We start from the raw sequence: 13,325 nt of genomic DNA, 5'->3' as shown, positions 1-13,325 counted from the left end.
GGGGAGCGTTCCCTCATTATTAGTTAGTTTATGAACACTATGTTCCTTCAAAAAAAAAAAAAAAAAAGTTGTATAAACCAAATAGGATAAAGATATTAATTTTTAATTTTTTTAATAAAAACGATAAACATAAACGACATGTCATTGGTTTACTAGTAATAAAATGAGTTATACGAGGGTATTTTAGTCATTAGATTTTGAAATAAATCTTATAGCTACAGCATAGCTCTCTTCCCCGATGATTCTCAAGTCTCGACCTCCGCTTGCCCATCTCTGAAATCTCAAAGCTCCATTAAACCTTGAAATCGAAGCAAAGATGTCTGGGAAAGGCGCCAAAGGTTTGATAATGGGAAAAACGCCAGCCAACAAGGACAAGGACAAGGACAAGAAGAAGCCCGTTTCTCGTTCCTCTCGTGCTGGTCTTCAGGTTTTTTATTCTCTCTATTTCTCTACATCATTAGGCTTCAATTTATGGATTCTTTTTCGGTTTTTGGTTCTGGGTTCATGGGATTTTGTTCATAGCTTCATTCGTTCAACTGCGTCTGAATTTGAGCTCTGTCGTGTAATAAAAAACCTCTTCTGATCTGTGTTTGAATATGGGTTTTTTTCTTCTTCTTCTTCTTCTTCAAAATATCTTTCCTTAATTTTATAAATATGGGTGAGTTCTAGCTTTGGATTAGATGCTAGATAAGTACAAATATGGTTTGGTAAGAACGAGTTATGGAGGTTAGGTTGGATAGTCTGAAAGAGATTGAGAACAAACATTGAAAAAAAAATCAAAAAATAAAAGAGAAAGAAAAGAAAAAAAAAACAAAAAAAAGAGAAGGGGGGGGGGTGTAAGCGTATAGCATTCAACCGAACCAACAAGCTTGAGTATAATAGTGATCAATAGTGAAGAGTGTCAGTTTCAACATTCAATGGGTAAGTGTTTGTTGTTAAACCTAATTGTTTTTCGTGTGATATCTTTTTAAACTTTTCTGACTTAAACTTTGTTACCTATAATTATCTGCATTTCTAGTTCTTTAGAGACTCCTTGCTCTTTATGCGTCAGTTATCTTTGTTATAAAGTTTTAAATTGGAAATCGTTAAATACTGCAACTGTTGATTGGATTTCTGATCCATCTCTGCCTCTTTTGCATATTGCTTGATTTACCATGCTAAAATGTATTTGCTTTAGGTTTAACATATAGGTTAGTCTGAAGGAAGAAAGGAATGCTCTCTTTGATTTCTTTCTTCTATAATTCAATTCCTGCCACACATCATATGTGTAATGCTTTGGTTCTTGAACTTATTTTTCCAATCGTTACATTCTTCGATGTTAATTTGATTGGCATTCAGTTTGTATCTCATCATTGAACATATATTCTTTAGTTTCCTGTTGGTAGAATCCACCGTCTTCTGAAGACAAGGGTTTCAGCGAATGGGAGAGTTGGGGCAACGGCTGCTGTATACTCTGCTGCTATCTTGGAGTACCTGACTGCAGAAGTTCTGGAGCTGGCTGGTAATGCAAGCAAGGATTTGAAGGTAAAGCGTATTACACCCAGGCATCTACAACTTGCTATTCGTGGTGACGAAGAACTTGACACCCTGATCAAAGGAACAATAGCTGGTGGTGGTGTGATTCCGCACATCCACAAGTCTCTCATCAACAAGTCCTCCAAGGAGTGATATTGTTATTTGTTTTCTGTATTGTTAACCTTGAGAGTGGATTTATGTGTACATTTTGCTGATATCTTATTGATTGTTTATGGTCCTTTTTTGGGCTGGCAATAAGTAACTGCCCATTTCCTGCGATGAAGTTTCTTTTCCTAGTTGAAAAAAAGATGGTAGACATTGGGGTCGGATATGGTTGTGCTAATTTATCAAAACAAATTGATGTCCTGTCTGGAAGATTGGTATTTTGCATTGCCTTTTTAATGTATTAGGCTTTTCCATTGAACCATTGTATCCGGTAATTGGTATGCTGTTTTGTTTAATACTCTTCCTTCTTCTTTCTGTGCAGCCTCATCGTTTATCATTTTATAATAATGTCTCATTTAGTCATTGAGTTAGCCGATGAACTAAACTCATTTTCTGATTGATTTAGTTTGCTAATAGTTTCACATTATTATTATTATTATTAATTTTTTTCCAACCAAAAGATTCTAAAAAAAAATAAGTGTAGGAAGAAGCCACAGAAAACTAAACAGATTATGAATAAATGAACTAGTAGTTCACGCTCTATTTGACAGATAAGAGAGATCAATCAAATTCCATTTGCTACATAAGAAAATGAGACTAACGAAAGAAAAGAACATTTCTCCAACGATGCTTGCCAAGTGCCCTAACTCTCAAACAAATAACAACATGCGACACACAACCTCCTCCTTGTCATACTCTATATGGAAAAAAATACATGAAAAGTTTAGAGAAAAAAACATACATGAAAAGTTTAGAGAATAAGGTCAATTAATTTTTCATCTACTGTGACTCGACTCCACAAAAGACTAACACCTTGAATATCCTACAAACTAGTACCATCCACATTCCCATTCAAAGTTTAAACAATTGAGAAACTTCAATTAAGATTGGAGGGCAGAGACCTTTGGAACATTCACTGGGAAGTGGTGGATCTCATCCATCCACGGGTTCTTCTCTTTTGCTGGATTCATGGTCCTTAAAGCCTTCCACACTGCACTGTTACACTTGAAACCAGAACCAAATGCTATCTGCCATGTTCTGTCTCCTTTCCTTATCCTCCCCTTGGCTTCTGTATAAGCTAGTTCATACCAAAGAGAGCTGCTTGAAGTGTTGCCAAACCTGTGAAGCGTCATCCTTGAAGGCTCCATATGCCAATCCGAAAGGTGCAGATTCTTCTCTAGTTCATCCAGCACAGCTCTTCCTCCAGCATGAATGCAGAAATGCTCGAAAGCCAATTTGAAGTCTGGGATGTAAGGCTTCAACTTCATCTTGAACAATTTTTTCCCGACTAATGTGGCGAAAAAGAGCAATTGTTCGGACATTGGCAACACAAGCGGGCCTAAAGTTGTGATGTTAGTCTTCAGAGCATCCCCAGCAACTGCCATGAGATCCTTTGACAACGAAACTCCGATTTTCCCCATGTCATCCTCTTTTTGAGTAACACAAGTGAAGCACTTGTCATCAGCCCCTTTGTTGGTTCGAACCATATGGACCAATTGATACTTGGATAGCCTTTTATCAGACCTCTTGTTGGAGAGCAAGATTGCAGCTCCTCCCATTCTAAACAAACAGTTTGAAACGAGCATCGATCTATCATTTCCAAAATACCAATTCAAAGTAATGTTCTCCATGCTAATAACCAATGCATACGAATTGGGATGCACTTGAAGAAGATCTTTAGCAAGATCAATCGAGATCAAACCAGCACTACACCCCATCCCACCTAGATTATAACTAACAATATTCCCCCTAAGCTTGTAGTGATTGATAATCATGGCAGACAACGATGGTGTCGGATTAAACAAACTACAATTCACAATCAAAATCCCAATATCTTTCGGTTTCAAATAAGTTTTCTCAAAGAGCTGATCAAGTGCCCCAAACATAACCATCTCAGCTTCTTTCCGGGCCTCTGCCATACATGGATTTGGTGGGACTCTCAAAACTGCTTCAGGGAGATATGTTGATTCCCCAAGTCCTGATCTCTCAAGAATTTTCCTTTGAAACTCGAGGTTTTGCTCAGTGAATGTCCCTATCAAACGGGACCTGTCCATGAATATCTGCCTCGTGCATTTCCGGGCATTATCGGGTTTATAACACGAGAAATCAACAAGGTAAACAGGTTTGGGACGAGTTAAGAAATAAAGGGTCAACAAGAAAACTAAAAGCGTGGAGCAAACGATTACAGAAATGAGATTGAATCTAAGATGGTCCCAAAGGTCATGGAGGTCTTGGAGGGAAAATGTTGAGATTTGAACAGCGATAACAACGAGGAGTGGCGAAAGAAATAGGTACATAGCATGAGTTATGAGGTAATGATAGCCAAGCTTCACGTATTTGAGCTTAACAGATTGCTTAAAATCTGGAAGTTTTCTGGAATAAGATGATGATGATAACGATGGTGGTGGAGGTTGAGAGCCCAATGGTGTGCTCGGATTAGAGTCTGACATTTTTTAGGGGATGGGTTCGGATCAAAGCAAGTTAAAATGGCAAAAATGAAGAGACTTTGGGGGATCTGAATGAAATTATGACAGAGAAAGGGAAAAAAAACTACATGAAATTTGGTATCAAAGAAAGTGCTTTTTCCATGGAAGTGGGAATCTATTAACTGGGTGAATGATAAAGCCCCGTTTAGGTAGTTGGGTCAGAAAGAGAGAAATAAAAATGAGATGAGAAAATAAAATAAGAAATTTTCATGAAGAAAGAATAAAGAAAATGGAGGTTGAAGAACCTAAACCACTCCACCACTCCTGCAAAATGAATGACCCATCAGTGAGAGAGAGAAGCAATATATTTAACACAAACTTTATGTGACATAATGTACAAAGTGTGCGTTTTTCACCATTTCTAGATGAGATCTAATTTAAAGTTCAATAATTTCTACAAATAATAATAAGAAGAAGAAAAACCAATGAACATAAGAAAATCTAAATGAGGGAAAGACCCAGAGGAGAAAACAGACCTGGATTGTTCAATCTGAGAAGAACTGACCTTGAACTTTGCCCAATGATTCGAGTTGAGACAGAGAGCATGAAATAAAATAAGAGCTGAAAGGAGTGCTAGCAATTAACAAAACCAAAAAAAGACGCTCCCAAGAGAGAGGCCACTCTGATGCAGCTCAGCCGCAATTAAAGGGTTCTCCAACATTGACAAGTCAGCGTTTCAGAGGGAATGTATTGTTTTTCAACAGGCCAAAAACAACCAAACAATCTTCACATGGTGGGCACCACCAAATTCATCAAAAGGGAAGGGTCGATTACCGGTAATTCATAACTGGATCAAGTTATCTCATATTTAGAATAAATATACCAGTCATTAAGTTACTCATAGATAATTATATAAGTTCTAATCAAAATGTTTTAATTCAATATAAATGTGGTTAATTTCATAGTTTATTAAAAATATTTAAATTATTAGTCAACAATATTACTGTAACCACTTTATAGATTAATCATTAAAATTATTTCTAATGTAAATATATATAGTAGATGCAATATGTATTTTTATTTAGTTTTATTTATAGAATTTATTAATTATTTTTATTAAATTTATATTTATATCATATAAATTTCAAATGAATATTTTATTTTAATTAAATAATTTTTTTATTTTTGTTTAAATTTATATTTATTTTAGTTTTTAAATTTTAGAGTCATAGATATTATATATTATATGTTTAATGTAATATTAAATATTATACATGAATTTTAAATTTAAGTTTCTTGCTAAATTTTTTTTAAAAATAATTTATTGCTAATTGATAATAGATTATATTATATGTTTAATATGATATTATTCTAATAAGTGAGTTTAAATTTAATTAAATTTTATTTAAGTTATAAAACATATGATTTTATTATTTTTAAATAATTATCATTGTAAAATATGTCAAAAATATCATATTTTAATTTTTTTAATTATTTATTTTATTTTATTTAAGTTTAAGTGATATTTACAAACTACCGTTAAGTATAAGAATATTATGTTAAATATAAAAATATTCTTTTAAAATTAACATTAAAAAAATAAAAAACTGTTAAATCAAAAAAATTTCATTATGTACATACATTTTATATAAAAAATATATGTATATATATATATTTCAAAAATAAATAATTTGAGGAAGTTGAGTGTGGGACTAAGTCGGAGAGTATGGATACAACTTATTTTGGTTGCTAAACTAATAAGTGAATCGTAGTTAGAAGTTTTTGTATCTAAACATAAATATATTAAAAATATAACAAGGAATCATGTCATAGTGTGTGAGGAGTAAGAAAATTAGGTTAGTTTGTAGACAATGTTATCAGCATTAAATCTATAAATTTGATTCAACAACAACATTAAATGCTCATGCAACAACCCAAGAACATATTTTATTTAGGGCATTAATTTGGAAATGTAGAGAACATACCTCCCATATTTCCCATCACATCTTGAGCCATTTGCACACTCTAAAATCTGCCAAAATCACACACAATACACAAGATCAAGTGCAATGGTTATAGAAGACTAATGAAGAGCAACCCTTACCAAGATACCACCACATTCAAAACCCCATATTACAACTATATGCCTTCTTCCCTTTTATGCCCACTTACCCTAAGGGGTATTAGTGAGTTAATTGGGTTTTACAATAATAGTGGTGTTTGGACTATAGTTTAATGGGCCAACATATAGTTATTAGGGTGCCATCATGTGCCTCTAATGCAATTAATAGGTGTAAACCATCCCATTATGGTTATTGGTAATTAATAGACACTTTGGTTAATGATTGTGATTATGGAATAATGTTTATGATTATATTAGTCCATCATAATAATTCTAACATTCTCCCACTTGGACAATATAATCAAACCACCACAATATTGTCTAACACACACATGACAATCAAATAAATCATATATAATATCATACCGATAGAATACAAATATTGCACATGACTTGGCCATGTAGACATTAAATATCATAACAACCATTAACTATCAAACCAAACATGCATGAGGTACGACAGATTGAGACTATGCGCATTCATCTCCTTTTGTACCTGTCACTTCGATGAACAATAATATATATATATATATAAACATATATACGTAATAACAACAATAAGAAGTGACTTCAATTATCATTATGCATGTTCAGAACAAAATACAAGCTATAAGCAATCCATACAAAATACTAGCATGTTCAATACATAAATAACAAAACTCCCACTGAGCTCAACAAGCTAGGCTCCTAACAATCCCATTTGGGCAATGTGCTCTAAAAACACACATATAGGTAAGTCTTTCATTAGAGGGTCTGCTAACATGCTAGTGGTAGGCGTGTACTCAATAGAAATGAGGGACTCAACGACTTTCTCCTTAACAAAATAGTACTTTATATCAATATGCTTTGAGCGAGAAGTACTCCTGGTGTTCTTAGAGAAAGCTACTGCTGCGGAGTTGTCACAATACAATTTCAGCGGCCTCGAAATAGAGTCTACAACATTCAATGCTGAAATGAAATTCTGCAGCCATATTGCTTGACAAGTAGCCTCATAACACGCCATATACTCTGCCTCCATCGTAGAAGAAGCTGTGAGTGTCTGCTTGACACTTTTCCATGAAACAGCTCCTCCAGCCATCATATAAATGTAGCCTGAAGTGGGCTTTTTATCATCCACGCATCCTGCATAATCGGCGTCACTGAACCCAACTATATCAAGAGTGTCAGCTCGCCGGTAAGTCAACATATGATCCTTTGTACCCTGAAGATACCTCATGACTTTCTTAGCCGCTTTCCAATGGCTAAGACCAGGATCACTCAAGTATCTACCCAACACGTAGACAACAAAAGCAATATGAGGACGTGTGCATACATGAGCATACATCAAGCTACCAACCAGTGACGCACAATGAATGACTTTCATTTCATCTCTCTCTTTATCATTTTGTGGACATTGAGCCTTTGAGAACTTGTCACCCTTCACTATTGGTGCCTTCCCAGGAGAACATGCATGCATATTGAATCTTTTCAAGATCCGATCAATGTAAGTCTTCTGAGACAAACGAAGAATACCATTAGCCCTATCCCGAAGAATCTGAATCCCAAGCACATAGGAAGCTTCACCAAGATCCTTCATATCAAAATGGCTAAACAAAAGTTATTTTGTTTCAGACAACAGATCAGAATTATTAGATGCAAGCAGGATGTCGTCAACATACAATACTAGAAAAATAAAACTGCTCCCACTAACCTTCATGTATATACATTGATCTACTACATTCTCCTTGAAGCCATTTGCAGTGACAATCATATCAAACTTGAGATACCACTGTCTTGATGCTTGTTTAAGCCCATAGATAGACTTCTTGAGCTTGCAAACCATGTGTTCTTTGCCAGACTTCTCAAAACCAATAGGTTGAATCATGTAAACATCTTCAGATAAATCTCCATTCAAGAAGGCGGTCTTAACATCCATTTGATTGAGTTCTAGATCAAAATGAGCAACTATAGCCATAATGATTCGCAATGAATCTTTGGTAGAAACAGGTGAAAAGGTTTCTTTGAAATCAATGCCTTCTCTCTGGCTATAGCCTTTAGCCACAAGCCTAGTCTTATACCTTTCCACTTGCCCATTCGAGTCACGTTTGATCTTATACACCCATTTGCATCCAATGGGTCTGCAACCTTTGGGTAGTTCAACCAACTCCCAAACTTCATTTTGTGACATAGAACTCAATTCTTCTTTCACTGCATCCATCCACAACACAGATTTAGGACTACTCATGGCTTCTTGATAAGTGATCGGCTCAGGATTATCTCCCACATCGAACTCATGTTCCTGCAAATAGACAAGGTAGTCATCATGAATAGCAGACCTGCGGGTTCACTGTGATCTTCTCACCATAGCTTCATCATCCCCAATATCAAGATTTTCACCTTGTTCTTGATTTTGAGGTTCATCATGAGTTTCTACCGGAATCTATTCAATCACAGGGTCATCAATAGGAGCGGAAGCAACAGGTATAGGAACAAAAATGTGTTCTTCCCTGAAAACAATTTCTCTTGACCCTTGACTTGAACCAAATTCATCCTCAAAATAGACAGCCCTATCTGATTCTATAACCTTGGTGGTGTGAGATGGGCAATAAAATATGGAACCCCTTGATCCAATGGTGTAGCCTACAAAATAGCCACTAATGGTCTTCGGATCAAGTTTCTTAGACTGTGGGTTATAGGGCCTTACTTCAGCTTTACATCCCCAAACATGAAAATGACGCAAACTCGGTTTCTTACCCGACCACAACTCGTATGGTGTCTTTGGGACAGACTTACTAGGCACTTGATTCAAGATATAAGCTGCAGTCCTCAATGCCTCACCCCATAAAAATTCTGGCAAGCTAGAATGAATCAGCATACATCGCACCATGTCAAGAAGAGTGCGATTTCTTCTTTCAGCAATTCCATTCTGTTGGGGTGTTCCTGGCATTGTATATCTTGCATCAATGCCACATTCTTGTAAGTACCTAGCGAAAGGCCCGGGGTTCCTTCCATTTTCATCTTAACGTCCATAATACTCTCCACCTCTATCGGAATTAACTGCCTTGATCTTCTTCCCTTTTTGAATCTTAACTTTCGTCTTAAAAATCTTAAACGCATCCAAAGATTCAAATTTTTCACGAATGAGCTCTACATGCCCATAACGGGAAAAATCATCAATAAAGGTGATGAAGTATTTATAACCACCCATAGCAGGAGGAACAAAAGGCCCACAAATATCAGTATGAATAAGCTCCAATACATCTGTGCACCTGTCTGACTTGCTCATTCTAACCTTGGCAGTTAACTTTCCTTTTAATGCAATCAACGCAGGCAGTGAAATCTAAAAAATCCAGATCCTGAAGTACCCCATCTTTGATCAACCTTTCCATTCTGTCTCTAGAAATATGACCTAAACGTTTGTGCCACAACATAGAAGATTTCAAATCTAATCTTGCACGTTTAGAGCCAACAACAGTATGAAGACAAGAAGTAGAAGAAACAGAAGCAACATCATGCAAATCAAGTTTATATAAATTTCCACATAAAGTTCCATTTCCAACCAAAAGAGAGTCACGATACAAAGTGTAACGCCCTGGATAGCCAAGACCGTTACACTGTGTGTTTATAAAGTGCCAGACTTGCTAACCAAGTCGTTAAAGTAAAACGTGTTATTGAAACAGTAGAGGAACTAGGGTTAAAAGTGTTTTGGTCTCAAAAGTTACATTTTCATTACTAAACATTGTTTCATTACATGGGTTCCCGAAAATGACAGTTTCAAAGGTCATTTACAAAATTTACAAGGTTTAAATACATTAGCGGCCGTACTAAGGCAAAATGAGCAGTTAGGTAGTCTCTGTCCTGACACACTCCTCGACCATGGTGATCGAACGGCTGGCTATGTACATTACACCTCGGAGCTCTCCACCTCAGGCTTGGTCCAGCTTGCCCTTGCCCTTACCTGCACCACGAAGCACCCGTGAGCCAAGGCCCAGCAAGAAAACACAGCAATGACAGAGCATTAACAATTAGCAATCAAGTCATTTACTCATTTAGCATCTCATAAATTTCAATTATATCATCATTCAAGCATACCACATACTAAGGATTTCATCTCATAAAACATAATGCACAGACGATAACCAGGGCTAGCGCCCACAGGCTGCTCCCTCTGTTATCCTAATGTTTCTGGCTCCCAGTGGCCAATTCGCGCCCCGTGCGCTAAAATTATGAACGGTACTCTTAGACCGCTTATACGTGTCCCTTGGCATAATACCAACGATGACACAATACAACTTTCGGGAGCACTTAGTCCCATTCACAACCATATATTCGGGTGCGGTTTTCTTACCTTTAGCTTTCAAATGAGTTAGTTACGGGCGATACTCCTTGAGCGCGATCCGATCCTCAAGCCCTAGCTCAGTACCTAGTCACAACCATGAAGGAAGACACCATTAACAACCTTAAATGAGTTCCCAAGCCAAGTTCTAGTACTCGGAACATTGAACTTCACCAAATATAGTAAAAGACTCAACCCCGAGCACCTTAGGTTAAATTTCCAAGCCTAAAATCTCAAAATCCCAAAATCCCTTAAGCGCCCCGGCATAGGCCACCCATGCCGCGGCATGGCCCCCAAACAGAGCCATCCCAGGCACAAAAACAGGTAAGGGCCGCGGCATTGCTTGGACCATGCCGCGGCCCGCCCTTCTTTCTCAGCATGCAACACCCCTTGAAGGGCCGCGGCTCACCAAGAACCATGCCGCGGCCCGACCCTTCGAACCCAGAAAAAAATCACCATTTTCAATCTCCAAACCTCACCTAAAGTTATCCCAAAGCCCCCAAACCAAAACCAATTAATAATAACAACATAAGAATGATTTAGACAACACAATCCAACCAAAAATCCAGCCTAAGACTCACCAAAACCCCAATTCCAACTTCTGAAATTTCAACCCATAGAACTCAAAACCAGCCATGATAACTCTCAAATTCAACCATCAAACTGTAATTTAAACCTTACCTCAGTTGTAGAATCGATTTTCCAAGAATCCCCTGACCTATCTTCAAAGTCCCTAGCCTCAATTTCCACCTTGAATGTCAAAACCATAACCATTTAAAACTCAGTCATTTCTTTAAGTTCCTAACCCCAAAAACGAAAATTCAGAACTTACCTTAGCTCTATCTCAGACCTTGATCAGTTCCTGAGCTAATCCTCCAGATTACTTCCTTCAATTCCCAAAGACACAACTCAATCCCAGCAGTTCCCTCTCAAACTCAAAAGTTTTTCCCTTTGTTTTTCTGTGTTTTTCCTTTCCTTTGGTTCCCTTTGAGCGTGCAAGTGAGCTGAGAGAAGTATACTTGGTCGGTTTTTGTTTTCTTCTAAAGACTTCCTTAAGTCTAACTTATCCTTTAAGTTAATCCCAAGGCTCGGGGTGCCGGAAACGTCCCCGAGGCCAAAACGGTAAAATCCCCCAATAATCCCGCCTAGACATCCTAACCTCAGATATATCTCCAATTATTTATTTTTATCACCCGATAGTCTAAATCACTACTCGATACCTAAAATACCCCTGACTTGTCCAAAGTCAATTATAATGCCCCGTTGTGACTTTTCCTGCTACCTAGCCCTAGGATCGCCTCGAGTCGCCGGCTGCAGAATTATCCACATCATAATGTGGTTCTCACATATATCTCAAACATATATATATATATATCATATCATCATATAATATAATCAATTATCATACAAGCATCATTAAACATATAATTACTCATTAAATCACAATTACTCCAGTAATGCCCTCCTGGCACACTAATCAAGGCCCTTAAGCCTTATTAGTGAATTTGGGTCGTTACACAAAGTGAGTTTTCCAGTTCCAAAAAGAAGACTATAACCTAGCCTATCCAAAATAGATACAGAAATCAAATTCCTCCTAAAAGAGGGTATGTAAGCAACATCCTGTAACTCCAAAAAATGTCCTGTATTCAACTGTAATCTAACTATCCCCAAAAATTCAACTTGGACTTTTGTATCGTCTCCCATGTACACATTCTACTCCAGACTACTCGGTCTTCTTTGACTTGTCACTGCCTTTCTTCTCTAGGTGAGCTTTGAGCTTTCTACAATCAGCTTTCTTGTGCCCAAAATTCAGGCAAAAGTTGCACTTCCCTTTGAAAAACTCATTCTTATGACCATTAAAGGATGAGTTGGACTGTCCATTCCCTTTAGGACTAAGTGCCTTTTTCTTGGGAGGTTTTTGGTTACCAGAGTTATTGGAAGTGAACTTTCTCTTATGAGGATTGTTTGGGTTCGTCACCATGGAGATACTTCTTGCCCTTCCCTTTCTCATGTCCTCTTCTTCCTTGGCAAGAATAGCAGTCATCTCCTCAATAGTCCATTGCTCCTTTTGAGCATTGTAGCGTGATCTGATTGAATCAAACCGAGGAGGAATGGTTTCCATCACAAACCACACCATGTAATCTTCACCAAGATCCAACCCCATAGCCTTAAGCTTTTGGTAACAACCCATGAGCTTGTCTATATGAGCTCTAATATCACCCGTATCAGCGTAATTGGTGCGATGGAGCAAGGTTAAGCACTCATTCTTCTCATTCTTTGAGAACTTTTTGTACTTCTCCTTAATGGCAGCAAGAAAATCCTTTGCATTTTCAGTCTGAGGAATACTATCACGAATGGATTCATCCATGTGATACCTCATAAGCATCAAACAACAACGATTGGAATGCTCCCAATCCTCATAGGATTTCTTGTCCTTTTCAGTGGCATCATCAGCGGGTTTAGGTGGTGCATCCATTCTCAAGGCCAAGTCCACTCTCATAAGAGTCAAGTTCATCATAAGAGATTCAACCCACTACTTGTGGTTGGTTCCATTCAGTGTCAACATGGCAGAGGTTCTCGGAATGCTTACAGCTGAATGAGAACAAGAGCAATAACTATTAAATAAATACATGTTATGATAAATCATGTTATTTGTGCTCTTTTGTCATCAATATATGATCACAAAATAACAAATGATCATCATGTATGCTAGAGTTCTGAGACAAACACACAAAATATAACTCATACACAGGTAAGAACAATCTATTAAACATTATAACCA

The 13,325-nt window shown here is 37.1% G+C and overlaps 2 protein-coding genes across 2 annotated transcripts; one reads left to right on the top strand and one right to left on the bottom strand.

Annotated features, from left to right (window-relative positions):
- The first annotated feature begins 222 nt into the window (after positions 1–222).
- Positions 223–1,939, top strand: LOC133804260 (probable histone H2A variant 3). The gene is made up of 2 exons (XM_062242406.1): positions 223–427; positions 1,372–1,939. The coding sequence occupies exons 1-2, from the start codon at positions 317–319 to the stop codon at positions 1,666–1,668; spliced, it is 408 nt and encodes a 135-aa protein (XP_062098390.1). The 5' UTR covers positions 223–316; the 3' UTR covers positions 1,669–1,939.
- Positions 1,940–2,237: 298 nt separating this feature from the next.
- On the bottom strand, positions 2,238–4,824 carry LOC133804259 (3-ketoacyl-CoA synthase 11-like). The gene is made up of 2 exons (XM_062242405.1): positions 4,643–4,824; positions 2,238–4,430 (listed from the first exon to the last, which is right to left on the bottom strand). Exon 2 carries the CDS (start codon positions 4,128–4,130, stop codon positions 2,562–2,564), a length of 1,569 nt encoding a protein of 522 aa, XP_062098389.1. The 5' UTR covers positions 4,131–4,430; positions 4,643–4,824; the 3' UTR covers positions 2,238–2,561.
- Between the last annotated feature and the right edge of the window lie 8,501 nt (positions 4,825–13,325).

The sequence above is a fragment of the Humulus lupulus genome, chromosome X (genome assembly GCF_963169125.1).
Source record: "Humulus lupulus chromosome X, drHumLupu1.1, whole genome shotgun sequence".
In the NCBI taxonomy this organism is placed as follows: Eukaryota; Viridiplantae; Streptophyta; class Magnoliopsida; order Rosales; family Cannabaceae; genus Humulus; species Humulus lupulus.
The sequence above is the reverse complement of the archived record's forward strand: the minus strand, read 5'-3'. Positions and strand labels throughout refer to the sequence as shown.